The sequence below is a fragment of the Girardinichthys multiradiatus genome, chromosome 20 (genome assembly GCF_021462225.1).
Source record: "Girardinichthys multiradiatus isolate DD_20200921_A chromosome 20, DD_fGirMul_XY1, whole genome shotgun sequence".
Taxonomy (NCBI): Eukaryota; Metazoa; Chordata; class Actinopteri; order Cyprinodontiformes; family Goodeidae; genus Girardinichthys; species Girardinichthys multiradiatus.
In genome coordinates, this window is record NC_061812.1 from 12,571,272 (window position 1) to 12,596,676 (window position 25,405).

The following is a 25,405-nucleotide window of genomic DNA, read 5'->3' on the forward strand; positions in this document are numbered from 1 at the left end:
AAAATGTGGGTTTACTTTTTGCCACTTCTGGTTTTGTGAGCTGATTGTGAAATAAGTGTGTTTATTTGCTGCCAAGGTTAGCGCTGTGACAAATATAAACTTTACAGTCTTTTTGCGAGAGCTGTAATTACCAGCCACCCGACTTAAGGGTTTTTTTAGTCCTCAGATTATAAGGAAATAACAAAATAGGCCGGGTTGAGGGAGTAAAGTTTGATCTCAAACACACGGTACTGTTTTTGCAGTGTGGGAAGACCCTGGGCGCACTGATAACGGCGGTGATGACAAACGACCCCATAGACACGAATAACCTCCCCTCCCTGTGGGCGGAGCCTTGGGTCTGCATCATAATGCCATCAGCACAGCGGCTTCACAAAGAGACGAAGTAGAAACGCTCTGGCCTGCACCGCTACTTTTCCTGCCGCTACACGTAAGTTTCTCATTCTTGTTGAGTCCAAACTAGCTTTTCACTAATCCTTTCGGCTGTTTAGGACCTGAAAACCGCTGAAGCCTCAAACAGCTGCTCCTTTTTATTTTTAATTTGGGATATGTCGCAGTGGGATGGTTACTCCGGCGAGCAACTTTCGAGCAAGTTTTTCTTTTTTTCCTCTTTTCTTTATTGAACCAAAGTTTTGTTTATTACTCTACCTGGGGTCCATTACAATCTTTTTTGTTGTAGTTTGTTTATTTAGAAATTTCTGTGTTTGTGTGACTAAAGAAAAAGAACTACGTGAGACAGAGAAGTAGTGAGCGGAGGAATAACTGGAGGATACAATACTTTGAGACTTTTTGTCTCCACTTTCTCCACCAGCTGTCTGTCACACCCGCTGCAGGGTCCTCAGCTACTGCAGTTTAAGGTTAGCCCTGGGGAACCAACCGGTTTGTTGTTGAAATTTGTTTCAAAAAACATTTCTCTCTTCAAAGTTCTGCGAGTGGATCTATTTAACATACAGGTACATCTCAATAAATCAGAACATAGTCGAAAAGTTGTCTTTTACACTTATACATTATATAGATCAATCACACACATAGTGATATTATTTATTGCTGTTAGCATTTATGACTCATGCAAAATGAAAGTTTGCCCGTTTTTGAAAAGTTGAATTTTGCATAAGACCAATAAAAAATATAAAAAAAATCTAGAAAGAAATATGTTACCTGCACAAGCATAGGGAAGACTGTTAACAGTTCAGCATATTAATAGAAAGTTAAGTGGAAGCAAAATGCATGGGAGAAAAAGAAGAGACATGCATCATTCAACATCATCATCTGGCAAAAATAACTTAGGCAGTTGAAGCTAACGATATGGCACTTCACAACACTTTAATTCTTTTATGATTTTATTGTTATGCTCCTTGGTCTCCTTATTTTGATGCTTCAAAGCGCTTTATGAATCAATAAATGAAATGGAAAAACAAACCAATCTAGTTCATATCTAAAAGTATATCATCAACAGGATCCAGTGTATTTCAATTAAATGTATTTAGTCAAATTCAATTAGTGAAGTTTGATCCTATACAGACCAGTTTATAATGGATTAGTAAAACGTTTATCAAAGGAGGATTATTGACTTTGCCTTGAAAAATATCTGTGTAATGAATGTTTTTAAAATGCTCGTTTTACTTTTTCAATTGAATCACTAAAATTAATTAACTTCACAAAAATATTTTTAATTTACTGAGATGCTTTATATTATATTCTGTTCTTTATGATGTGTTATCCTAGTCTGTCCAACAAAGTAGGAAATTAGCATTTTCCAATGTAAGGTATAAAATCACTTAAGGGTTATCTATGGACATTAAATTGTAAGACCTTCACTTTAGACATAGTTGCATATAACAGAAAAATTATCTACTCCCTACTGCATGATGTATTTTTACTTTTAGAGGTAGGGTGAGGTTGATTTTTCTGCGACCATTATTTAAATATCAATGGTGGTTTGAACTGACCTCAAATTCAGGTGTATCAACAGCAAAGTGGAAGGCAAATGTTTTATTGTATTCTGTCTATAATATGAGATACAAATTTGCTAATTTCTTTAGACCCAATCAGGAATAATTAGTGTGCTGAAATAAGCTACTTTCTTATTTTGTGCCCCTGTAGATCTGGTGGTCCGATACATTTCAGGTGACTAACTAGCTGACCTTCTCTACCTCACACAAATACTCTAAGTAGAGCGATTCACCAGTACATATAATATTGAAGCTACTTCCTCCTGTTGAGGGTGAAAACTCCTTGCCTACTATAATGTTGCTGATTGAGGGTTCGCTGATATCCTAGCAGCACACATAGGCTGACTGATAAGCCTCTGAGGTCCGCTTTTAGTTGTTTTATTATCAGGAAGCTGTGGGTCCACACTTTTATGGTCTTAACAAGTGGAGCCAAGTTTACTCAGGAAAATTTATATTAAAAAATAATATCTCTTAAAGTAAGATAACATCTTGCTTTAAGTTTTAGAATGCTGTTCCACACAAAATCACATGAAACTTGGTGTCGATATTGCTTTGTGTTTTCTTGCTGTATTATCTAAACCCATGCAATTCCTTTCAATATCTAATTATAAGTGATTTATAATTATCTTACTGGAATAAATGTAGCTTTTACAATATGATTATGCATTGATATTGTCCCTCTTTTTTACTTTAAGATTTTTTTGTCAGGTTTTTATAAAAACACTAAGTTGGTGCGTTATTCCTTTAGTATGCCTCCTCTGGCAGTGGCTTGCCTTTTTTACTGTTGCTTTTCATATGACAGCGTTACTTTCTGTTTAGCAGTTAATTTTTATCTTGCTACTTACTCAAAACGTAGTAATTCAATTCAATTCAAAAATACTTTATTAATCCCAAAGGGAAATTAAATGGTGTTATAGTTCATATTATGAAGGTTTCCTCAAAGAGCCGTTGTAGATGCTGATGGCTGTGGGCAGGAAGGATCTCCTGTAGCGCTCCGTCTTACAGCAGATCTGAAGAAGCCTCTGACTGAAGACACTCTGTTGTTGTAGGACAGTCTCATGAAGAGGATGCTCAAGGTTCTCCATAATGTTCTTCATTTTATGAAGAATCCGTCTTTCCACAATGATCTCCAGAGGTTCCAGAGGAGTCCCCAGAACAGAGCCAGACATTTTTATCAGCTTGTTGAGCTTTTTTAAGTCCCTGGCTCTGATGCTGCTTCCCCAGCAGATGATGGTAGAAGAGATCACACTCTCCACAACAGACTTATAGAAGATCTGCAGCATCTTGCTGCAAACACCAAAGGACCTAAGCTTCCTCAAGAAGTACAGTCTGCTCTGTCCCTTCTTGTAGATGGGTTCACAGTTGCATCTCCACTCCAGTCTGTTGTCCAGGTGAACACTGAGGTATTTATACTCCTCCACCACCTCCACTTCTTCTCCCATGATAGAAATAGTTTTTGACTTATTCCTGTTTCTCTTAAAATCTACAATCATCTCCTTTGTTTTAGTCACGTTCAACATGAGATGATTGTTTCCACACCGTGCCACAAAGTGGTCCACCACCTTCCTGTACTCAGCTTCTTGTCCATCTCTGATCCACCCCACGACTGCAGAATCATCCGAGTATTTCTGGAGATGACAGGAGTCTGTCTTGTACTGGAAGTCTGAGGTGTACAGAGTGAAAAGGAATGGTGAGAGTACAGTCCCCTGTGGTGCTCCTGTGCTGCTGACTACCTGGTTAGACTCACAACCCTTCAGTCTCACAAACTGTGGTCTGTTTGTCAGGTAGTCTTTGATCCAGGAGATTGTTGAGGCCACCTGAGTCTTCTGGAGTTTCTAACAAAGCAAATCAGGTTGGATCGTATTAAATGCACTGGAGAAATCAAAGAACATGATCCTCACAGTGCTGCTGGCTTTGTCCAGATGACAGTGGGTTTGTTGAAGCAGGTGTATGATGGCATCTTCAACTCCAACTCCACAACGATAAGCAAACTGAAGGGGGTCCTGATGATTTACTGTTTGCTTACTCAGGTAGGCCAACAAGAGTCTCTCTAGGACCTTCATGATATGGGATGTCAGGGCAACAGGTCTATAGTCATTGAGGACTGATGGGTGAGTTTTCTTTGGTACCGAAACAAGACAGGAGGTCTTCCACAACACCGGAACCTTCTTCTGGGCCAGGCTAAGGTTGAAGAGGTGCTGCAGAATCCCACAGAGCTGCTCTGCACAGGCCTTCGGGACTCTAGGGCTGACATGATCTGGACCTGTAGCCTTATTCCTATTCAGTCTCTCCAGTTGTCTCTCCAGAAATTGCCACAAAAGCATTGGGGTTTTGTGTGTGTAATCAGCAGTTGTTGATCTTTCAAGAGAAAACAAGAAGAACATATTAAGAAACACCACATTTCCTTTCATGAAATTCAGCTGTAATTAGAAAGGTACCTTAATGGAGGGCGAAAAGAAGCTCTGGAAAGTTTTAGACATGGTTGTGAAAGGGGATGAAGCCAGAGTGCGTGCTTCGTATAATTTTGCTTTTCAGCTTTTTATTGCCTTTCATGTGTTTTGCAATAATGGAAAATACTCTAAACTGGGTTAAAATTACAAAAAAATGTGTAGAAAGGCTTTTGGTAAGGTCTTCAGAATCTATGAATTGTATGTGTGATTGGAAATGACTAAGACAGCCCAGACCTACGGCCTGCATATTATTCTAGTGTCGATATCTGCAAAAATATTTGGTCTCTTAGCATAAGTCTTGACCCTCTATTTGTGAAAGATTTTGTAACTGTTGAATGTTTTATTTATATATATATATATATATATATATATATATATATATATATATATATATATAGTATTATATTTAAACTGAATTGTATTTAAATACATTTAAACTATGAAAATACAACAATTGCAATATAAAGGCTCTAATTCAGTTGTGTACCAATAAAATGCAAAATAATCATTGAGGAGAGTTATAATATAAAGCAATCACATCCTGTATTGTCAGTTGTCATTATGCTGTATAATGTTAGGGTGACATTTTGTTTATAAAACAAAATCAGTATTATTCCTTCAAGGTCTATTTTTATCAGTACATGATGTAAAAAAAACAAAAAAAAACATCTTATGACATCATCATAAAATTAGGCAAATGCAAATTGATATGAACAACATATGACATGTTTTAACATAGTTTTACTAAACAAAAACAAGGAGTAAAAGCCCAACATCGCTTTTGGAGTCCATCATTTTACAAGTTTCAAAATATTCAAGCCAGCTGCCAAGAGCGAAGTGAACAACCCAGCGAGTTCACCCTGAGCAACTGGATAATACCCAAGAGCTACATCTCAGACTCGACAGCCATCTGTCTGCATGTTAACTGTTGAGGCGCATGCCAGTGCAGTTGGGGTAAAAAAAAAAGACAGAAAAGAAGAACAGTTCTTGTTTTCAGAAAGCTGCAGCACAGCTTTGGTGTGTACACTTTTGTCCGAGCTAGAAACTAAAACACCTCGTCTAAAGATAATTACTTCAGGTTCTTTATGCTGGAAGTAGCACAACAAGTAAGCAGATGAGAAATGACAAGAGAGAACTTTATAAAGTTTTTACATTTACATCAGCACTAAAAAATAAAACTGAAGGTCTTTGTGAAACTATTCACAGGCAGTATTTCTATATTTTGTTGTAAAGCAGCTCAGTCAGCTGTGGAAACATTTTGCGTGTTTCTGGGGTCTGTAAGGTAACAGAAAGTTATTTTGGATGTTTGTTGTGGCACTGTGATCTGTTTCGACATGAACTGTGTTTTATTGTCCGTTCTGCAGTAAGAACAGTAAGTTGTTGATTGCTGATACTTAAAAGCGCCAAAGTGCAGTGTGTTATTATTATTATTATTATTAAGTTGTTATTGTGGCACTATCCTCAGAATATTAGAGGTGAGTGGGCAAAATAATAATCAAGAAATCAGTCCTGCCTAAACTTTCTTTGTAGAAACTTTTGACTAGATAGATTTGAATCTTAAAAATTCCAAGAATGGTTATTTAAATGTTGCATAATAACTTCGTATTTCTGGTCCTTTTAAAATCCTTGATATTTAATATCTGTGGCTCTTTGTTCATTTATTTTTGCCTATATCAAATGCTTGCTATATTTAATGTTGTGTAATTTACAAAGATTTATTTATCTCTGAAAGACGGCCTAGTCTACAGTATTCTTCAATGACTTCTCTGTGTGTGTATTTAAAGGACCTGTGTTTGATCCGTGGGCCTGAAACAGGACACTGAAAACACTTAACGTAATTATAGATGGAGAGGCAGGTCGCCTGATCTGAGTCAGTACGTAGGCAAATGTAATTATAGAGGCCTTAATTTCAATCTTCACTACAGAAACGGATTGTTCAGACTCTCTGTCTACTTCAACCCAGGGTAATTTCTTTGGACCGCAATCACAGATTAGCCTCAGAAGTCTGAACTTTTTTTGTCTTGACGAAAAGGCAAGAAAAGGTCAGTCTGAAGGAAATAAGATGCTATTTGTAGAAAAGATGGCCAAACCTTAAATGGTTATGTAAAAGAACACTTTGGCATGATTAGCTGAACTGTAAATTATACAGTTCTGGTCAGAAGTTTACATAAACTCATCACTAGCTTGAATATTTTAATAGTTTGGGACCTCTATTATTAACAATTAATTTGTTTAGTCCAGAATGGTCATACAGTTTCAATACAATTTAAAAACAAAATTTGAGTACAAAGTTTGAATTGTAACTTGATTGTATAGCACGTTTCGGCAGCAAGACATTTCAAAGTTCCTTACATGATGAAAGCATAAGATAAGAAAACAAAAAAATTACTTTACAGTGGCAAAATAACAGGAAAACAAAGAAAAGTTGGACTACAGACTGAAATTAATGTTTCAGTCAATAGTTTAAATAGAACAGGGCAACTCTAAACAAATCAGTTTTAACTTTGATTTAAAAGAACTCAGGGATTCAGCATTTTATACATTTTCTCTAATTAACATAGGGTCAAACTTATAAAACAGGCTCAAATATGTACATACACCACTAATATTGAGACTTAAGTACCTTAGCAAGTTGCAGCCATGTGCTTTTCTCCACATTTCCAAGCTCCTAGCATAATTTGGGTTTGGTCTTTGATTGTAATTTGGTTAGTTGCCTGGCATGGAACAAGTTTTTCAGCATAGTCCATACATGTTTTATTAGGATTGAGGTTGAGGGTCATTTAAACATTTGTTTCCTTACTTTATTCATGCCAAAACCAGTTTTGATGTGCGTTTGAGATCATTGTCCTTTTGTAACACCCAACTGTTCCCATGCTTCAACCATTTATCTGTTGATTTAGTGTATTCCAACGCTACATGCCAATAATATATTTAGGAAGTTGGTAGGATTCATAACTGCCATTGATGCCCACAAGAGATGTATATTTTTAGTGGCTGAGGTGAGGACGTTGTAATGAGGGAAATAAATTAGACAAAATGTGGTTTAACTGTAATCTATATCATCATTGCAATATTCAGCATTAGCACCACAGTTACATATTTTTCTGATATCGTGCAGCCCTTATTTGAAGGTAGTCCTCCTAATATTCAATCCAGTTGATGCTGTAGATCCTCTAACAGTGAGACAGAACCTCTGCATGATGCTACCACCACCGTGTTTGAGGTGGTGCATTTTTTTTCCAGGTTTGAATGCTTTACTTTGACTCATTTACGCAATCTTTTTCTCACTGTTGCTAAATGGGTTGTTGCCTCATAAAACGTTTCTCCAGAAGGCATTTTTCTTGTTTTTGTGGAGCTTAAAAGTGTTTTTTGAGTAGAAGCTTTTTTTTCACTTGCAGCACCCTCACAGGGTGCTGATGTTAACACCCAATATAGACAATGACACAGCTTACAGTATCTTCCTGTTTATTAATGGCTTGACACTTTGTGGTTCTTGGATTGTTCCTGAACATTCAGACAACTTTCCCTTTAATCTGAGGGAGACATTTGTGGGTTAGATTGTTGAAAGTTGAACAAAATTAGATGTTCAAATAGAAAAATTACTTCTAAAAAAAAAAAAAAAAAAAAAACAATTCTGGGATCCTCACAATACCTGCCTGAATTGTGTTCCCAAACCCCGGGCTTCAGTCGTATTGAAAATGTGTGGCCTTTGCTTTAAGTCCATGGCAGGAAAATGATAAAATTCAATGAAGTCTCCCAATATTAACAAAAAGGTGTTCACATATCCAGCCATAATTATAGCAACAGCTTTTTTTGGCTACAAAAGCATCTAATAAAGGTGAGCGTTGTTCAGGTATGCTTATCCAAATATCAATTTGGGTGTATGTATATATTTGAGCGTGTATGTATAATTTTGGCCCCGCATGGACTTAAGAAAATGTGCAGTACAATTTTAAAAACCTAATTTTGGTTTAAAAATATTCCTTAAACTTCTATGCCATATAATCACTCTACTCTCACAAAAGAATAATAAATTAATAATTAATTGGCCAAAATTATTGATATTCATGATGATTGTATGTAAACTGACCTTAACTCTAGGTGTAAACCGGTCTCTTTCTGACCAATATCTAACAGGAAATAGGCGAATATTTTTTTTATTCTTTTTCCTCCTTAAGAAATGTGGTTGTTAAAACTATTTCCTTGTGCATGTTTGTGTGTTCTTATCTGTCTGAGCCCTGGCTTGTAAAGGACTGATGGACAGGTTAGGATGTTATTTTTTTATGTTAGAAGAGACTGAATTTCATGCAAGCAAAACAAAATGTTTTGTTTGAAAAATACTTCTGCGTTTGATACATTTCGGTTAAATGTGATTTCCACACACTCTTCAGTACTCTTTCTCACGATCTTTCTGTTTGCTCTGTAGCATGTATGGTCATGCTTTAAGCGTCAGCAGATGTCTTATCGGTCTCACAAAGTCTGATTCGCATGTTTATGGTTTCTGTTGATTCAATCACTGACGTTAAACCAGACCGTTTCTCATTTTCTTGTTGAAATTTAAGTACCTAAGTGTATATCAAAAATCATTGGGTTTTTCTTATTTGCATCTCTGAGAAGTAATGTGCATAATAAGGAAACATGCTGTATTTTGGACCATGTTGCATGCTTTTTATTCAGTGGTTTACACTCCGACAGAGAAGGTTAATCTAAACCAAATGCTGCCATACAAGAACTGAAAAAAAACTATTTGTGCATTTTCTTTTTTCGGACCCTGTGGTCTCTCTTCCATTAAAGGTCAGTGCGATCAGCTAACTTTACTAATGGCCTAAAGCACAGAGTGAGTCAAATGTCTGCTGGTGCAAAAAGTGAAGCATAGTTATTTTTCTTATTAAGAATTAAGTATTATTTTAGAAAGAAACATGTAAGTGCATGTGAGGTAAGGACTTACTTTTTAATTTGTAACAAGGTTTAGCAACCAAGATATCAAGGACCAAATATTTACCCCACTATAACTGTTTTGAATGGTAGATAGGTGAAAATCCATTAGCATTTCTTAAACTCTCTCAGGCAACTTTGCAGCATTTTCTTGATGTGCATTGTGGCCAATCTGCAGAACTTCCTTTTGAAGTGCATGTTTTTCCCCTGCAGAGCAGTGCAGTGCTTTTAGTGTGTTGGAGAGCTGTGCCGGTGTGTTGAGGTATTGGTATTTTGGATTCTGGAATTCTTTGTTTTTTCTAGTAGTGCATATAACCCTTTAAAAATGTTCCCCCCTGGGCTATTTATCTAGTGAGGTATGAATACAATAAAACAAAAAATCCAACAAAACATCTGTGACCTTTTGAGCTCCCTCGATTTTTTAATTTTCTTTATTGAAAACAGGTCAAACTAATTAAAAGGTGTTTTAATCTTCATTAGGCAAGTGACATTTCTATTTGTCTGTGCTTTTGCTGTTTTCCAGTTGGTCACTTCACTCCATCAGTAGAGCAGCTGCTTGCTGTTCTCACCGAAAAACAGAAGGTGGAGACCACGGAAAAAAGAAAGGAAGGAGTGCTGTCACTGTGTTTCTTAGCACAGGAAACCATGTGGCCTCTAACCCTGACTCCTCCACTCTCAACCCCCCAACTCCAAAATAACATACAGACTCTGACTCAGCTGACAGTCATTATGATGCCGCTGTTCTTTCAACTCGGTCTGTTTGGTGGTGCTTTTACAGGCCGCTAAGAAGATACGTTCTCTACACTAATGAGAGCTGCTGTGAAAGCTTTTGGCAAGGAAAGTTGAGTTGCTGCTGCAACTCTTTGAGTGACCTACTTTGGCAACAGATGGGGGTAAAGACAACCTTGATGAGATCACGTTTGCACTGCCAGACTGCACCTTGAAGTACTGCGTTTAGCAAGAGGGGTTCAGCATAATTGCAAAGACCTTTAGACTTTCCGATCCATTCAGAATAAAGAATCAATCTGTGGACCTGGTCAAAATTGATCCCAAGCTTATCCAAAGTCAAAAATAGGCCTGATTAAAACTGCTGAATATGCCAGCAGGTTTGACGATCTTAAAAGGTTTAAAACTTTGTAGTTGTCCATTCATCACTTTTTTAATTTTATTATTTCTGTCATTTATTCTGCATGCTGTAGTTTTTGCTGAGGAATTTGGGCATTATTGCGCTTCTATAAAGGGCAGTATTATACAGGGCAGTAAAGGCAGCCCTATTAGAAGGAATTTAAAGCCAGACATTCAACCTCATGGTGAACCCCTGAAAAACAAATCCTCCAAAAATTTTACTATTCTTTCTTTAGAGAAAAAAACCAAAACCTTTAGTCAAACTCCCTGTAAAAATCAGGGAGTTTGTCTGGCACCCTGTACAGAAAACATTAAAACTCCAAAAATCTCAGAAAACATGAAGCTCAAAGAGTGAAGATCTACTCCATCAGAGTTTGGAGTATACATGAATGTGCCTGTGAGTGCAGTTCTGTGTTTTGTGTTCTGAAACCCCTGTTCCTGAAATAAATGGTGGTCATTGTGGTTTAGGGTGGAGGTCGGTATTTGCTAATGCTTTAAAAAGGGAAGTGGCTTTTCTTTCTTTTTATTGCTATTAGTTGGCTGCATGTTGTTTACAGTTTTTAGCTGTTCAGTTATTTTAGAGCAAATGTTGGAGACAAAGCTTTTATGCACTGAAGCTGACCAGAGCAGAGAAAAACTGAAACAGGTGAAGCTTAAATAAATGTAGATCTGATTGGTATTCACAGACCACGTTTGTCTGCAGGGAAACATTCCTGCTGGAGCAGAGGGGAAGTGATGGCCTGGAGGAGAAGAAGGGGGACTCCATTCTTCTCCAAAGATCAGCAACTTGGGCTTTCTGTCTTTTTCCTAGTTGAACAATGTGGAGGGTGGTGTGTTTGTTTGTGACCTGAGATCAAGATTTCTTTTAAATGGTTTTCTTCTAAATAAGATTTTATACAAAGGGATTGGTTCCTCAAAATGTCAGCAGTATGATTGATCACACATATTGTACTTTAACTACATGTATGTTTATTTTTTGGACAGTACATTACTCTAGTGATGTGTTGTCATTACATGCTTACTGTGAGTACATTTAATTAGGAAAAATTACATATTTACATAGCTTATTGCTTTGTTTTATAGATTGTCATAGTTTTTACTGTGCCTTTTAAATTTCCATCATGATGCAATATTTGCTATCGTTTTGAGTCTTGTGCAGGTTTTGTCAGCTGTCGATGTGTTCTTGGTGTAAGTAATGCTCCTGATATCACTTGTCATTAGAAGTGCAGCCCTTTTAAATATTAAACGTTATTAGTTTAGGAACACGTACTAGCCTAGTAAAGATAATTTATTGACTCCAGCAGTCCAGTAGCCAACCGAAGCTTGTCTCCAAATATAATTTAAAGTGTTGTATGGTAATATTTATGTTTTTTTCTGTCTGCGACTACAGATCCTGTCCCCACTGTGCAGAAAGCAGCACTGGACTCAAGTTTAATCGAAATGAAATGGAGAGGAGAGACAACTGAAAAGAGCAAAATGTCCAGATGACAACAACTATGCTGACATAGTTAATCAGTTATCAATTCACCGCCACTTTCTTCCTCCTGCTGTCACCACCTACCATCTTTTATCGAGCCATGTTGGTTAGGAGGAAGCTTTGTGTCGTTGTAGCGATTGCTGCCGTTCTCCTCCTAATGCTCGCAAGCCAGAGCATGCAAAGGAGACATATCCTACCACCAAGAGCCCACCTCAACAGCAGGGCCACAGCCTCCAGCAGAGAGACGGGTAAGAAGCTTAGAAATGAGAAAGTCATTGTAATGGTAACATTGACAACTCAGTGGTATTTGAGTATAAAAAGTAATAGAAAAGACTATACCTTTATTTTATCAGATGCTTTTACATATTTAAAGTACCAGGAGGTAGTTCAGAATCTTTGCTTCTGTTTGTTTGGGGTGATGGGTAATCATGGCTTTTGTAGATTGTGTTGGGTCATTGTTGTTCCTAATAGATGAGTGTTGTTTCTGGAAGAGGAAGACATGAGGAACAGTATTAACTCCCTAGCAACTTTATTGGGCACATTTGGTAAGTAGCAGGTTAGAAACCCTGTTGCATTCAGAATTGCTTCAGTAGTTTTGTAAAATGGTGCATTATCCTGCTGAAAGTAGCCATCAGGAGATAGGTACACTGAGATCGTAAAGAAAGAGATATGCAATAACCAGTGTCTAAATTGTTGATACAAGGCAGGGTGGATCCATGCTTTCATGTTATATACGAAATTAATGATCAAACCCTCTGAAATGTTCAGTTGGAATTGAAGGAGGCAATGTTTTTACAGTCCGTTATTTTGGTGAGCCTGTTTGAGTTGCTGTCTCGGTTTCCTGTTGGCAGTAGTGGCACCTGGTGTCGTACTCTACGGCTGTAGCCCATCTGCTTCAAGGTTTGAAATTTTGTACATTGAAACCTTGTGTTCTGCATACCTTGGTTCTAACAAGCAGTTACTTGAGCAATTGTTGCCATTCTATCAGCTTACAAGAGTCCACCTTTCCACACAGCTGCTGCTCCCTGTATATTTTGTCTTTTTTTTACCTTTACATGTGAACCAGAGATGGTTGTTTGGGAAAATCCCAGTAGGTGTTCCAGCATTCTGATGCTCAGTTAGAGCTATGAAGTCATTTTTCACCAAGTCCAGATTCCTAAATGCAGTGAAATACAGCTATGTGGTTGTCTGTTTCACTTTTTGTGTTGACAAGTAACTGAACAGATGTGCCTAATAAAGTTGTTCAAGAGATTATGCAAAACTGATTTAGACCCAAGGATATTATACGCAAAGGATCAACAAGATCCACAGTCAAGAACCATGTTGCCCAGACTGGTGAGAAGGAAAAGCTATGGAAGACAACATTTTGTGGTGACAATTTGGTGTTTTAGGATTAAATGGCTGTAAATGCACTTTAACAGTCGTAGTCCCTGATCTTCAAAAGATTTGCATGTACAAAACCGCACACAAACTAGTTTGTGTTTGCAAAGGTGATCTACAAACAAGGAGGCATTCGGACTGCGTGTGCAAAATCTGCGGAACTGCAGGCACAAACTTTTTAGCATGTCTGCCTTCATGAATATGCAAAACATATGATGCACAGATTCATGGAAGGAGGATATACCATTGTCATCCCTCACCTCCCACAATGCGATTTTCAAAGCCCGAAATGGTTTGCGGTCGCAAATTTTACATGTAGATTTAGCATGTTTGAAATGCAGGTGCCATCTGGGATACACAAATGTCTGCTGTCACTTTGGCCAGAAGGATGCATAGATAGATAAATCTGTACATGTGCCAACAATTTTGGGTTGTCAAAAATAAAAATAGATACAAAAAATAAAATAGAGTATTCTACATAGGATTTTCTAAGCTCTGATTTGGAGCCAATCACAAACACAAGCCATGATATTTCTCCTATGGTAAAACTCCTTGCAACACTTCATTCAACATCATTCCAGCGTAACATCAATGTCAGTGATCATCTGCTGAATGTACACAAACCTGATCATGGCAAAATGCATAACTGATCAAATGCGCACAGCCTGTAATGAAAAATGAAAAATACCTACTGTGCTTTGATGTTGATAATATAATAATAGGAAAGAACTAAAGCCATTATAGGGCAGATTAAATCCTTCATTTGAAAACTGGATGCTAAAATCACTTGTTAGCAGGTGAAAAATCACCATTTTAAGGCAGCATTATTGACAGCAATGTTATGTAATTTCAGGGCAATCGGAGCTGGATCAGTTTGATTATGTTGTTTAAATGTGTACACATGCCAGGGGAGGGTTTTGTTTATGCAGTAAAACATTATTTTGTGTCACCATAAAACAATCAAACACGTTGTATATCGTTAAAATACTGGCAAACCAAACAAAACGAATTTAGTAAAATCATTGGAAAATAATTTATTTTTACGTACATAAATGTTCAATTTAACTTTTTTTCAGGACAGTTATGTGACACTATTTTTAAAAATTAGCAAAGGTATAATATACGGATTTCCAACTCCTACTACAATCTATTTTTATGTTGCTAATATTACGTTCAGGGTTAAATATTGTGGCTGTTTATGATAAACTCTGCACTCTTTAAACATATACTCTCAAAAAAACAACAGAACCCTGGGAGTCTCTGAAAAGAATTAAAAAATAAAGGGAGACAAATTAACTAACAGACATATTTGTCTTTTACACTGTTAATATTGATTGGCCGATTTGTTGTGAGTTACGTTGAGCAAGAGAAGATAAATCTTGTTGGGGCAGATGACTAACCTGCTGTGAGTAGCACAACAAAAGTTAACTAACAGTCCAGAAAAGCAAGGGCCGAACAGAATGGAAGGAAAAGACCAGCAACTGGATCATTTATAATGATGCAGCTTAACAATCCCTGCATATTTCTAGCACCACAGCAGAGGATCTGTTTGCTTTTCCTCTTGTGCCATCCAGTAGCACAGGCAATTTCCTTGTTTGAATAGAGCGGTATGCACCTGTTGCATCTGTTCTCCATTGCACATGCAAAAAATTGCATGCAACAGGCCCACTTATTGTGCGTACAATTTATTTATAGTACATGCAAATTAGCACCTGCTATTTGGTATCTTTGAAGATCAGGCCCTAAGTCGGTACAGGCCAAATTACATTTGCACATTACATTGAGATAAACCAGTAAATTCAGCTGTACATAGTCACAACATTCTGAAAAATAAGCATAGTCAAAAAAAACACACATATGATACACAGAGTTCCCATGATGCATTATTTGCTTAATTATTTTGTATTTTCGTTGTCCATTGAGCTAACCCCTCCCTCCTACTTCCCTATGTCTAAAGGGATTGATTGCTCAATCCAGCTCTCCATCCAACGGGTCCGGACTTCCCTAAACCTGAAAGGTCTTACTAAGCAGGTTTACTGAAAGTTATGTTTAAGCTGGTGTCGGGAAATGACTCGCCTAGCCTCTAACAGCCTTCATACAAAAGTCTCACCCTTCTTCACCTGGAGGTCCGGGCGACCGAGTAGCCTACCGCAGTCATCCACACTTTCAACAGTCACTTTTGTTCACGGCTGCTCGTTCCCTAATTTACAACTGGCTCTTGGTATATGGGCTAGGTTGATTTTAGTGGCTTGGCATGAGCCCCAAGGGCGCTGTTTTGACAAACTTGGCTAAGGCAACCTATAGAAACCTCCTAAAATATATTAGAACCAGGCAACAAGACTTTTTACCACCAATGAAAAACCAACAATACGGTGACTCAAATAATTGAATGTCCACGATTTAACTAGAATTTTATATGCTTTCTTTAATTAGTAATGCTTTTGCAGGGGTCAGTAACAGCTAAAATTTGGCAACAAAAAATAATTTCAATAATAGAATGAATCAATCAACTCAACCTGTCTTTCCCTGATGCTGAAACTAATGAGTTTGGAGAGGCTTTGAAGACGGAGGCTCATCCATGCACCTGATGGAGAAGATTCTTCTGGTAACAACTAGTGGTTTCTTGAAGGGAATACAACTTAATCTTCAGTTTTCTTCCTTTAAGTGGCAGGCACTGATGCTCCAGGCTTCGATGGTTAAACAAGATCTTTGTTGTCATATATCTCTGAAGACAGTAGTTTCCAGAGGCTGAAGAGTTGAAGGAAACCCGGAGGCATAAATGAGGTTGATTCAGGACTTCCAGAAGCCTGAAACTTAGAGCAATCAGCTGTTCACCGATCAAATTCACTTCTGTTGTTTGGATAAAAAGGCTTTAGATGAAATCAGATTCCTAATTTTGAGGCACAATCCTTTCTGCGCCAACGGGTTGATCCTCTTTTTAATGCAGTTGATCAGCTAGGCTGTGTCTCTGTTCCTTTTCCATCTGAGCTTCTTTTCTCCGTCCGATCTTGTTCGCTGGTCTTCTGCGAGGAAACAACCCCGTTCCCTCCGTGAGCATTGCTTTTATGATGCTTGATGCTTTCATCAGTCAGCCCCTTATTAGGCTTCTCAGTTATTGCGCAACCTATTCAGCTCAGCTTCTTGATTATTGCTCAATACTTCAGTCATGGTCATCGTGACCTACTGATTCTGTTTTCCGGCCTTGGAGATGCCGGTAATAGCCACGCAGCTGGCTGTAGTCGCATCCTCCCTTCCTCCCGTTTAGACTTCAAAAGGTTCGCTGTCAGCATGCAGCTGGCTCTCGTCACTCCTAGTCATCCTACAGTTCTTTCCCTAATCTGCTCAGTTTTAAACTTTACACAGTATTACACATTCCATTCTCAGCTTTCTGCATTTATTTTAAAACACAGTTTCAAAACCATCACTTCATTCTTTTTTATTCATGCTTCACAAATAATTAACGTTATATCTCTTTCATATATAGCTGATTAAGAATGTCAAACCTTAATGTTTTTTTTACTTTAATTCTCAGTTCTTACCCACATTTCAATCATATATCTTTTTACTTAATGATCAAAGATTACTAATTGCATTTAATACTTGGAAAATCATCATACATCATTGGATACTTGTTGTTTATACTTCTGCAAAAGATAAGACAGTTAATATGTGGCTCCACACAGGCCTCTCCAGTCTCTCAGCTCCAGAATATGAGAACATGCTTGTTTCACTCCCTACTGCTTCAATTGTGTGTTTTAATAATTATTGCATGGATTACACATAAGGATATTCATTGTAACTTTTATGGAGTTAACTGTGAGCAGTTACTAAATGTGCATGAATTACATGGAACAATCTCACCTTATTTTGACAGTATTTTAATATCTTGTTTGCTTGCAGTGGTTGAGCCAACAGTGGCTCCTGCTGTCCTGACTCCTGCCCCTCCTCCTCCCAGCACCATGCGCCCTGAGGCTGATGTAGAAGAAATGGAGGAGGAAGAGGAAATAGAAGTGGAAGAAGAGGAGCAGCTTGTAGAGGACTTCCAGTACCTTAAGTAATTGCTTTAGAGGCTTTGTACTGTTGTGTCCTGTAATTCTCTGTCTCTGCATGATGCTCAGTGCCATCCTCTTTCAGGCCGTGTGATTGCTCAGAGTCCTGTGTTTCAGACCTCAAAGGGTCTGCATGGTTCAGCCAACACTACGACCCCAACCAGCAACCCATTCTACGTGCCAAGAACAACAACTTTGATGCTGATGCACTTGCATGGTGGTTGGTGAGGAAAAATTGTAGTTACATTTTGCTGTCCCTGATCTTATCAAAAAGCATTTCAAAACCTTTGTCTGCATGCCTGAGGTTTGACGCTCAACTTAAAGACTGAGTTAAATTGTAAAATTTACTGTTTTATTCAGTGTGCCTTTGAGTTCATAAACGTTTCATATTTTATATGACATCAAGTTTAGCCTTTTTTAATCTAAACATGATATATTTCCTACCTGTAAACTACAAGAGTGAAGCATAATTATGCTCAAAGGTGTTGTGTATAAGCTGGTTTGGTCTGTAAATTAACAAATCTGAGAAGGTTACATCATGGGCATCAACTTTACTCAAATTTTGTTTGCTCAAATACCTGGATTAAAAAGCTCTTCCAAGAATTCTCTGTAATATTAATACCAATCTGCAGATAATAGCAACTTCACAATTTTGGAAATTTATGTTTTATGTGGCTGTTTCTTGTATTTGAAAATGGATGAGGAGCAACAACAGTCTGAGTCATCTTACAGGAAGTCCTTGCAGACTGCAAATGCGTAATCTGAAATCATGTGTACAAAAAGAAAGGCCATGTAGTGTTTTTTTGTTTTTTTTTATAAAAAGTCTGAAGCAATCCTAAATATGTTTCTGGTTTCCTGATAGAGAAGCTGTCTGCACTGTGTACACGGAGACTAATGTTTTCAGTCTTTTTCCACTATTTATAGATTACGTCTTGCTGCAGAAACCATTAGTAGATTAAAAGGAGGAGGGGTAGTACCAAAGCTGCTAACATCATCACTCAGGTTTATAGAATGCAGTCTGTAGCTGAAACATAACTAAGAGGTTGACTGCTTTAACATCTTTATGTTCTTTCTTGTATTAAATCCACTGTAGGCTTTCTTACAGCAGTCTGCAACCATTAAAATTCCTTTAAAGTCTGCTAAATCCTACATACTACTGGTCCTAAATGATTCACTACAGTTTTATACATTTTTCACAGGGTCTTCAGCGATCTGATAATGACCAGACTTTAGAGGAAGTGATGATCAAAATGTTTCAGGTCATTTCTCCACCCACTGTGGAGACCAGGAGGGTCCCCACACGTTGCCGTACATGTGCAGTTGTCGGCAACTCGGGCAACCTGCAGGGATCCGGACACGGCAAATTAATAAACTCGCACAGCTTCATTATTCGGTATGTTTGTATGTCCAAGATTGCATGCAGATGAATGCAAAAATAGACCCTCAGTTCTCATACTCCTCATTGACCTTTCTCCTGCTTAGAATGAACAAGGCAGTAACTCGAGGTTTCGAGAAGGATGTCGGGAATAGGACAACGCATCACTTCCTGTACCCAGAGAGTGCTGTGGATGTGGATCATGGAGTCAGCCTCGTCCTGCTGCCATTCAAGCTGAGGGATCTGGAGTGGCTGACCAGTGCATTGTCAACCGGCCATATCAAAATGTAAGACCTTTACGCCTAAATATAAATCATAAGTCTGTGTAGAGTTAATTCACAAGTTTATATGAACCGTTACATACAGGTACATCTCAGTAAATTAGAATATTATTGAAAAGCTCATTTCTTGTCCTAAATCATTTTGAAATATGAAACTGTTCATTACATGCAGAGTGATATTTCCATTCATTTCTGTTTGTTTTTATAATTATGGTTTACAGCTAGAGAAAACTCCAAATTCAGTTTGTTAGAAAATTAGAACATTTAAATGTTTTAGAAATATATATTTTTAATACAGAAATGCTTGCCCATTAAAAAGTATGTCCATATACTGCATATACTGTACAGTATATGCACTCAATACTTGTCCTGGCACCATTTTCTACTACACCCTTTTCTTCCACCCAACCTTCCTTTAACATACATTCTACTCTGTAATTTAAAGGTTTTTTGTTTTATTCTATGTGATGGGTCTGCACAAAACAGAAAGTTTGCAAAGTTTGAAAAGTTTTAGTTCAGTCAATTACCTACAAAAGTCACATAATTAGTTAAATGAAGTCCACCTGTGTGCAATCAGAGTGTCACCTGATCTTTCAGTAATACATCTTTTCTAATAAGCAAGAGGCATCACACCATGAAGACAAAGGAGCTCTCCAAACAAGTCGGGCACAAATTTGTTGAGAAGTACAAGTCAGGGTGGGGTTGTAAAACAATCTCTATAAAACAAATCTTTGATGTTCCCTTGGAACACCTTCAATTCATCATCTTCAAATGGAAAGCACCACCAAAAATTACAGGCCGGTCAAGAAGGGCTTACTATACTCCATAGAGCTGGGCTTTATGATCGAGTGGCCAGAAAAAAAGCCATTATTTAGTGTTAAGAATAAGAAGGTATGTTTTGAGTTTGCCAAAAGGCATGTGGGTGACTCCCCAAATGTATGGAGGAAAGTGTTCTGGTCAGATGAGACTAAAACAGAACTTTTCAGCCACTGAGGGAAACGATATGTCCAGCGCAAACCCAACACTTCCCATCACCCACAAACACCATGTTTACCAGCATCGGCTAGTGGGAAACTGGTCTGTGTAGGGAGAAATATGGGTGGTGCTAAACAGGGATATTCTTGTGTAAAACCTGTTTTAGTCTGCCTGTGGTTTGAAATTGGGTCAGAGGTTCACCTTCAAGCAAGACAATAACCTGAAGCAGACTGCTAAAGCAACACTCGAGTGGTTTAAGGGGAACGTTTAATTGTGTTGGAAAGTCCAGACATCAATCCAATTGAGATTCTGTGGTTAGACTTGAAGATCACTCATTACAAGCGAAAACCACCCAACATGAAGGAGCTGGAGCAGTCTTGACTTGAGGAATCTGCAAAAATTCCAGTGTCAAGATGTGGCAAGCTCATAGAGACTTATCCAACGCAAATTACCGCAAAACTTGGCTCTACAACGTACTGGCTTTTGGGGGTTGAACAGTTGTGCACGCTGAAGTTTTCTGTTATTTTGTCCTATTTGTGGTTTGCATCACAATAAAAAAATATATACTTCTTCAAAATTGTAGGTATGTTCTATAAATGAAATGGGGAAAACTCTCAAACAATCCATTTTAATTCCAGGTTGTCAGGCAACAAAACATGAAAAATGCCAAAGGGGGGAGGGGTGAATACCTTTGGAAGTCTGTGTAAAGGGAAACGTTACTCTAAACAGCCAGCTTCTTTAATGAGGACTGTTTGTAGTGTCAGTGGACTGCAGTCAAGTCAGCAGTCTTCCCATGATCATGTAAGTACATAACATGACCATAACACCAGGCTTTTCTGTGTCATTCCATGTTTACAATAAGAAAATTCAAGGACTGATGGTACGGTAATATAAATAGTTATTATAAAATGGGAATAATCAACAGCAGTAAATTGCACAGTTCAGTGTATCATTCCCATAATTTTTCTGTATTTAAATTCTTTTTTTGTATTAGTCTTGGTTGATTAATTAGTTAATAAGCACTGTATAACCTCTTGCTTAACTTATAGAGCTCCGTCTGTATGGAGGTAAATTTGTCTCAATTTTATTCAAACAAACAAAAAACTAATCTCAATCAAAAAATATTAAGTTGTGATCAAAACTTACAGAGTTGTAATATTTTATTTTTTTAATGGAATATTTTATTTTGGGGAGAAAAAAAATTGTTTGAAAAAACATTTTTTGATTAAAATGACTCATTTTTTCTCATGAAGAGAAAAAAGTTATTTGCAAAACGTAAACTTTTATTTGCGCATGTCAAAAATCTTTGGTTACGACTCTCGCTCTTTTGGTTTTGATGTTCTCTGTTTTTGGTTGAGCTCAACGAATTTTGAGTGCTGGAAACATGAACATCCTGGGCGGGGCCTAAAGACGAATGATATAAGACGTTTTCCTATTGGTTAGCGTTGACTAAAGCGGCCGCTCGAACTGCAAGGCCTGTACAGAAGAAAACTGCGGTTAAGTGAGCCGACAGTCAGAAATACGCCGTCACGCCAGCCGACACCAGCTCACTCTTAAAGATTAGTGTCGCGCATACAAGGTGCATTACGGTAATGGAGCAGAAAGGACACCAATCCTGGCAACGGTTGAGAAAATAAGAGGAAAACAGAAAAGTAACCTATTGATTACATTTTTACAACTTTCACATTCATGTTTTATGTAAAATAATAAATATTTTATATTTTACTGTACAGTTTTGGAGAAATACCTTGTCAAAGTACCTCAGAATGCTTAACCAGCATATGCTTTTGCCTAACTTTGAGGAATTTATTTCTCCAAAACCATGAGAGGTGACAACACAATCTCTTCAGATTTTATTAGAGGGTTATCTATATTATAACCAGAATTAATATTTCATAATTTTACTGTAAAGGTTTGGAGAAATACACAACTACCCCAAGTGTAGTATAAAACAGAGTCCATGTCGGGCAGACGGCATCCCATAATCCTGTGTGCTGTCCTCACAACCCGTGATACTTCCTTCCTCTCCTGTGCAGTTCCCTCACCACACTGTCATGCTGAGACAAAGTGCTTTCCACCGTGGCCCTGTAGACATTTGTAAGCAGCTGAGGAGAGAGAACACTCTGTTTTCATTTCCTGATGAAGAAGAGCTGTTGTTGTACCTTCTTCAACAGGCGAGGGGCGTTTCCGGTCCAGGAGAGGTCAGAGGAGATCTGGATGCCCTTGCACTTTAAGCTGTCCAGACCACTTCCCATGATCTCATCGACCTCACCAAAAAGAAGCGTTTGTGGTACTTTGTTGTGGTAGTTGTGTATTTCTCCAGAAATCTACAGTGAAATTATGAAATACTAATTGTGGTTATAATATAGATGACCCTCTAATAAAATCTGAAGAGATTGTGTTGTCGCCTCTCGTGGTTTTGGAGAAATAAATTCCTGAAAGTGGGACAAATATATAATGAGCATTTTGAGGTACTTTGACAAGATATTTCTCCAAAACTGTACAGTAAAATATTAAATATTATTTTACATAAAACATGAATGTGAAAGTTGTAAAAATGTAATTAATAGGTTACTTTTCTGTTTTCCTCTTATTTTCTCAACCGTTTCCAGGATTGGGTCCTTTCTGCTCCATTACCGTAATGCACCTTGTATGCGTGACGCTAATCTTTAAGAGTGAGCTGGTGTCGGCTGGCGTGACGGCATATTTCTGACTGTCGGCTCACTTGACCGCAGTTTTCTTCTGTACAAGCCCTGCAGTTCGAGCGGCCACTTTAGTCAATATTGTTCTTATATTGTTCGTCTTTAGGCCCCGCCCAGGATGTTCATGTTTCCAGCACTCAAAATTCGTTGAGTTCAACCAAAAACAGAGAACATCAAAACCAAAAGAGCGAGAGCCGTAACCAAAGATTTTTGACATGCGCAAATAAAAGTTTATGTTTTGCAAATAACTTTTTTTTCTCTTCATGAGAAAAAATGTGTCATTTTAATCAAAAAAAGTTTTTTCAAACAATTTTTTTTTCTCCCCAAAATAAAATATTCCATAAAAAAAAAAAAAAAATGTTACAACTCTGAACATTTTGATCACAATTTAATATTTTTTGATTGAGATTAGTTTTTTTTTGATTGAGATTAGTTTTTGTTTGATTGAATAATATTGAGACAAATTTACCTCCATACAGACGGAGCTCTATAAGTTAAGCAAGAGGTTATACAGTGCTTATTAACTAATTAATCAACCAAGGCTAATACAAAAAAAGAATTTAAATACAGAAAAATTACGTCTGCCTGTCCAGTATAAAAGTCTGGAATGTCTCTAAAACTCATAATACTTTGCCTCTGATGTTCCTGCCTTGTCGGCACTCTAAGAGCTTCCATTTTATTTGCTCGGTACTCAGTATCAATTAAAGACAGAAAAAATACTTTTGTAAAATGTTTCGAAATGGTGCAAAATAAACCACACGAGCAAGTTTATTTGTGTAGCACAATGCAGGAACAATACATTTCAAAATGCTTTACGTGATGAAAGCATAGGGGGGAAAAAAGCAAAGTATAGAAAAGACAGACTACAGACTGAAATTAATGATGTTTCAGTTCATATTTTAAATAGAACTAATAAACAAATTGGGTTTTATCCTTGATTTAAAGGAATTCAGGGTTTTATTTGCATTTTCTATGTTATTTTTCTTTAAAAAACAAGTTTGAATTCATTGTGGATTTTCTCTAAACCACACAAAAATATACAGTCATATTCAATAAATTAGAATATTATTGAAAAGTTCATTAATTTCAGTAACTGAATTCTCAAATTGAAACATACAGTATATAGATTAATTTCACACAGACTGATGTTTTCAAGCCTTTATCTCTGTTAATTGTGATGATTTTCTGCTTGCAGCTAATAAAAACATGACATTTAAGATTTAAATATTACATCAGAGCAATAAAAAATTCATGTTTCATACCAAAACATGGGTTTAATGAAGAACATGTTTAATACCTGCTTAATGGTTGTTATTCTTAAAGGGTGCTTTTAATCTGACAAACAAGCCTTGTCTGAACCCATATTCTAATTTACTGAATATGACTATACATGCAGACTCAATTATATGTACTATTAATTAAATAAGGAACTAGTAATATTTGGATATCTTTTAGCAAGTTGTAGAGCAGAGGTTTTCTGTAGCCTTCAGCAACGTCTATGTAATTCTGGGTACACATTTAAATAATCTTCTTGGCAGCATGATACAAATCATTTAAACTGACTGGATTCCTGGCATGGACCCACATTTTAGGCATAATTCCCAAAAACATTTCAAGTAGGGCTGAGGCCAGGGCCCATGCCAAATCAAATATCCAACCAGAGATATGACAGAAGCTTGATGATGGCCAAAGAGAAGTACTATCCCTGCAACCTGCTTAGCAATATTAATTTATGATTAGGGTGTGTTAATTATTCAAGCCAGTATGAATAATTTTGACACTGGGGAGATTAGAGAAAATCCACAATAAAATTTAAACTTTGGCACAAGATTTATTGCTTAAATATTTCACTGAAATTTTATGTTGAGTACTCATTCCCCCCGGAAAATAACAGTTAAAATGCATCAATGTAATGATATTCATGTAAAGTATGTATGTAAACCTCTGACCAGAACCATATACCTGATTTTAAACATTTATACACTTGAATGCAAATTGATAAACCACCCCTTGACTGTGTTTTCAGGACTTACATGAGGGTTAAAGACAGAGTGAAGGCCGATAAAGACAAGGTAAATTAACATTCCCTTTCTAGATAACCATTTTTGCTGTTTCTGCTTTCGGTCTTATTATTGTAGACTTTGTATTATTTTTGAGGTAGTTTGACTTTTGACTTCTTCTTGTTTTTGTTTTTTATGAGCTCTGGGTTGGTGGTTAGTCTCTACCTCAAGTGGAGGAGTTTAAGCATCTTGATGTCTTGTTATCGAGTGATGCTAGGAGGGAATGGGAGATGGATCTGGGCTTCTTCTGCAGTAATGCAGGGCCAGTCTGGTCAGTTGTGGTAGAAAGAACTGAGCCAAAAAGCAAAGCTCTCGGTTTACTGTCCGTCTACGTTCCGACCTTCACCTATTGTCATGAGATATGGCTTTTGACTGAAAGACCAAGATCCCAGATACAAGCGGCCGAAATGAGCTTCCTCCGTAGGGTGACTGGACTCAGCCATAGAGATAAGTTGAGTAGCTCCATAATCCGGAGGCTCTCCACTGTCGCTACAGTCATGCTCAGTATGAGGGATTGCTGCAAAGTCAACGCCAGTGACTGTCCACTTTATCTACATGCTCATCTGGGAGGAGTGAATGCTGCAAGTTACTGACTCGATGCAATCTGCTGGGTTTCCTTAGATAGAAAAACTTTTTATCCAATTTGA

General features: G+C 37.5%; 1 protein-coding gene across 1 annotated transcript in view; it reads left to right on the forward strand.

The window, feature by feature from the left end:
- Nucleotides 1–244: 244 nt before the first annotated feature.
- The window catches only part of st3gal8 (ST3 beta-galactoside alpha-2,3-sialyltransferase 8), a 30,375-nt gene continuing 5,214 nt past the window's right edge, over nt 245–25,405 (forward strand). Inside the window, exons 1-7 of the mRNA XM_047347058.1 lie at nt 245–427; nt 11,850–12,184; nt 17,217–17,370; nt 17,451–17,589; nt 18,565–18,758; nt 18,848–19,027; nt 24,725–24,770. Coding sequence (XP_047203014.1) covers nt 12,037–12,184; nt 17,217–17,370; nt 17,451–17,589; nt 18,565–18,758; nt 18,848–19,027; nt 24,725–24,770 — 861 coding nt within the window. The 5' untranslated portion in view covers nt 245–427; nt 11,850–12,036. The remainder of the gene's footprint in view (nt 428–11,849; nt 12,185–17,216; nt 17,371–17,450; nt 17,590–18,564; nt 18,759–18,847; nt 19,028–24,724; nt 24,771–25,405) is intronic.